The 4302-nt window shown below is 43.7% G+C and overlaps 1 protein-coding gene across 1 annotated transcript; it reads right to left on the bottom strand.

Annotated features, from left to right (window-relative positions):
* Nucleotides 1-779: 779 nt before the first annotated feature.
* On the bottom strand, nt 780-3953 carry LOC142488066 (uncharacterized). The gene has a single exon (XM_075588437.1). The coding sequence runs from the start codon at nt 3573-3575 to the stop codon at nt 2040-2042; it is 1536 nt and encodes a 511-aa protein (XP_075444552.1). The 5' UTR covers nt 3576-3953; the 3' UTR covers nt 780-2039.
* Nucleotides 3954-4302: the final 349 nt, after the last annotated feature.

A 4302-nucleotide genomic window follows, 5' to 3' on the forward strand; every position in this document is an offset into this window, starting at 1 on the left:
GCCTCTCAGGGATGAAATGTTTCCCAAATTCTGTACAATTAAAAAGTTGCTCCCTTGTGTAAATCTGCTGGTGTAACAAGAGGTCCCACTTTGTATAAAATGGTTTACCACACTCTGAACAAGCAAATTATTTCCCCTGTGTGAATCATGTGGTGTGTGAGGTCATTCATCCAAGAAACGTTTTTCCTATACTCTGTTCATGTGAAAGGCCTCTCCCTGCATGAATTTGTTGGTTTCTGAAAAGGTGACCCTAACACTGAATTGTTTCCCACACTAAAAAAGCAAATGGTTTCTCCCATGTAAAAACTTGGGTGTGACAGGAGGTCACACTTTGTACTGAATTGTTTCCAACACCCTGAACTAGGGTTATACAATAACAAAAATACTTTCCACCATAAGGTCACGGGCCTGGTCAGCGCTTAGCCGCTGACTGCGCTGAGGCAGCGGACTTACCCCCCCGGCACCCTTTATGAGGGCGGCTTTAGGGGGCGCTTCTGCAGTTGTACGGAGACCTATCAATTTAAGTTTTGGCGCTGAGGGGAGCGGAGGGCCAGTCACGTGAGCGGTTCGCCCAATGAGGGCGAACCAGCTCCGTGATGTCACCGGTCCGCCCCCGGACGGCATGCACACTAAGGCCAGGGAAAACACCGCTTTCCCTCAGCCTCCGCACGGCTGCAGTCTCTATGGACTAGGCCTAAGAGTATTAAGTAATTTATCATGATAACAATATTCAGCAATATATTAACTCCTAATAGAAAACAAAAAAGCAGAAGTCCTCAAAATGTTCAAGGTCATTTATTGTGAAACATATTTATTATACAAATGCATTTCATCCCTTAATAAAATGTAAAAAAGCAAATACATTTTAGTATATTTTAATTTTAAGAATAACAAATGTTTCCATAAAAATGTTACATCAACTATACCCACACTAAAGCCCCTTCCATCACTATTTTATTTTTATTTATTTATAACATGTTTTACCAGGAAGTAATACATTGAGAGTTACCTCTCGTTTTCACGTATGTCCTGGGCACAGAGTTAAGATAACAAATAATACATGGTTACAAATACAGTTACATAAGTGAACAGGGTATACATTATATACAAGACATTGCATGCACAGTTAAAGATAATATACAGTATATTATAGGCGTATGTAACAGTTACAGACCAGATTAAAATGTGAGACAGCCTTAGTTTTGAAAGAACTTAAACTGGTGGTGGATGCGAGAGTCTCCGGTATGTTGTTCCAGTTTTGGGGTGCATGGTAAGAAAGTTTATAATTACCCCCACGATCCCCCTTCTCCTGTACACATTAATAGGGCATGGGCAGGCGTGGGTTAATGGGGAAGGAGGGGGTCAAGAGGCACGGGTGAGAGCTGAGAGAAATACAGGGGAGGAGAGAAAGGGGTTGAGTTATGGTGGAAGGGAAGCGGTAAGAGGCATGGCAGAGGGGAAGAGGTTAATATTCAGGGGTGAGATTACCAGCAGGAGGATTCCTTATAGCTGCAGCATGTGAAAGTCAAGGAGCTCCCAGACTCGCTCCCACTCCACTGTCTCTACCAGACCCACACTCAGTCCTCTCTCTGACACAGTCCCCACCCCCATGCCTCTCTGCCAGACCCACCCCTATCCCTCTTTGCCAGATCCAACCCCACTCTGCAGCTGCTGATAGGAATGCCATGGTAAGAAGTAATGGCAAGTATTGCGTCACTGTCCATTTTTATTACTGCAGTATTACTATGCTACTGGTATATTGCCCAAGCCTACTTTGAACAATCACATATTTTATCTCATGTATGAACCCTCATGTATGTAATGAGGCTGATCCTCTGTGAAAAGCTTTCCCCACACTATGTACATGGAAATGGTTTGTCCCGTGTATGAATCCTGTGGTGGGTGAGGAGGTGGCTCATTTGAGAAAAGCTTTGCCCACACTCTGTACATGTGAATGTTTTCTCCCCTGTATGAATTCTCTGGTGTAAGAGGAGGTTGTTCTTAATACAGAATGGTTTCCCACACTCTGTAGATGTGAATCATTTCTCTCCTGTATGAATCCTCTCGTGTCTGAGGAGACTGCTCTTAATTGTGAATTGTTTCCCACACTCTGTACATGTGAATGGCTTCTCCCCTGTATGAATCCGCTCATGTTTGCGGAGATCTGTCTCCTGAGAAAAGCTTTTACTACACACTGTACATGTGAATGGTTTCTCTCCTGTATGAATCCGCTCATGGTTGAGGAGCCCCGCCTTTGTAGAAAAGCTTTTACTACACTCTGTACATGTGAATGGTTTCTCCCCTGTATGAGTCATCTGGTGTATGAGGAGACTGCTCTTAATTGTGAACTGTTTCCCACACTCTGGACATGTGAATGGTTTTTCTCCTGTATGAGTCACCTGGTGTTTGAGGAGACTGCTCTTAATTGTGTACTGTTTCCCACACTCTGGACATGTGAATGGTTTCTCCCCTGTATGAGTCCTCTCATGGTTGAGGAGCCCTGTCTTCTGAGAAAAGCTTTTACTACACTCTGTACATGTGAATGGTTTTTCTCCTGTATGAGTCATCTGGTGTATGAGGAGACTGCTCTTAAATGTGAACTGTTTCCCACACTCTGTACATGTGAATGGTTTCTTCCCTGTATGAATCCACTCATGGATGAGGAGTTCTTTCTTTATAGAAAAGCTTTTACTACACTCTGTACATGTGAATGGTTTATCCCCTGTATGAGTCATCTGGTGTCTGAGGAGGCTCCTCTTAATACTAAATTGTTTCCCACACTCTGTACATGTGAATGTTTTTTCTCCTGTATGAGTCATCTGGTGACTGAGGAGACTGCTCTTAACTGTGAATTGTTTCCCACACTCTGTACATGTGAATGGTTTTTCTCCTGTATGAATCCTCTGGTGTCTGAGGAGGTGGCTCTTAGCTGTGAATTGTTTCCCACACTCTGTACATGTGAATGGTTTCTCCCCTGTATGAATCCGCTCATGGATGAGGAGTTCTTTCTTTATAGAAAAGCTTTTACTACAGTCTGTACATGTGAATGGGTTCTCTCCAGCATGAGTCATCTGGTGTCTGAGGAGGTATTTCTTAATCCTGAATTGTATCCCACACTCTGTACATGTGAATGGTTTCTCCCCTGTATGAGTCATCTGGTGACTGAGGAGGTATTTCTTAATCCTGAATTGTTTCCCACACTCTGTACATGGGAATGGTTTCTCCCCTGTATGAATCCGCTCATGGTTGAGGAGATCTGCCTTCTGAGAAAAGCTTTTACTACACTCTGCACATGTGAATGGTTTCTCCCCTGTATGAGTCATCTGGTGTACGAGGAGGTTGCTCTTAATACTGAATCGTTTCCCACACTCTGAACATGGGAATGGTTTCTCCCCTGTATGAATCCGCTCATGTTTGCGTAGGGTCCCCTTGGTACTTAACTGTTTCCCACACACTGTACATGTGAATGGTTTCTCCCCTGTATGAACCCTCTGGTGTCTGAGGAGGGTCCTCTTAGTACCTAACTGTTTCCCACACACTGTACAAGTAAAAGGAGTCACTGCTGTCTGAATCATCTGGTGTGAAAGAAGTTTCCCCTTCAGTGAGAAACTGCTCCCACCATCTGTACATGTAAAGGCTTGCTCCCTAGCGGGGACACAAAGGTGTGTGAGCAGGTCCCTGTCCAGTGAGAAGCTTTTGCCACACTGACAACAGAGAAAAGGCTGAGCACTGCGGCTTCTTAAATCTCTTGCATACCTTTTGCTGGAACCATATTTAGAGCCTGTCTCCGCTGTGTGCTGTACAAGCTCTGGCAATGCACCATCATGTGGCACTGGTTCCTTGCTCGTGTCTAAAATGTGGCAGGAATCATTGTTTTTTGGCACTTCTGGGCTGCGAGGAGTCAGACAGCTTCTGGATGTATCAGAGCTCAAGTTCTGTTCCTCATTCAGGCCGTTCTCTAACAGAAGTAAACAAAAAAAGACAGAAGAAATGTTTTCAATCTGTAAATCAAATTACTGAACGCAAATTACAAATCCAAAACACTGAAGAATCTATTTCACCAATACTTAATTAACAAAATATTCTCTTCACCCAGGGTTTTAAAATTGTGGCCCATGGACATCCAGTGGCCCCTAATGATTGTGGTGGTGGTTCCCGTCGGTGTGAAATGTATTTGTAGCAGCTCTCATAGTGAAATCATTTATACATACTGTATGTAGCCCCCTGTAAACAGCACAGGCTATACCTATCTTCCTTCTACTGTGGTAAGTCCTGTTAAGATCAAAGATTACATCCCAGACC

This window comes from Ascaphus truei, chromosome 2 (assembly GCF_040206685.1).
Source record: "Ascaphus truei isolate aAscTru1 chromosome 2, aAscTru1.hap1, whole genome shotgun sequence".
NCBI classification, from domain to species: Eukaryota; Metazoa; Chordata; class Amphibia; order Anura; family Ascaphidae; genus Ascaphus; species Ascaphus truei.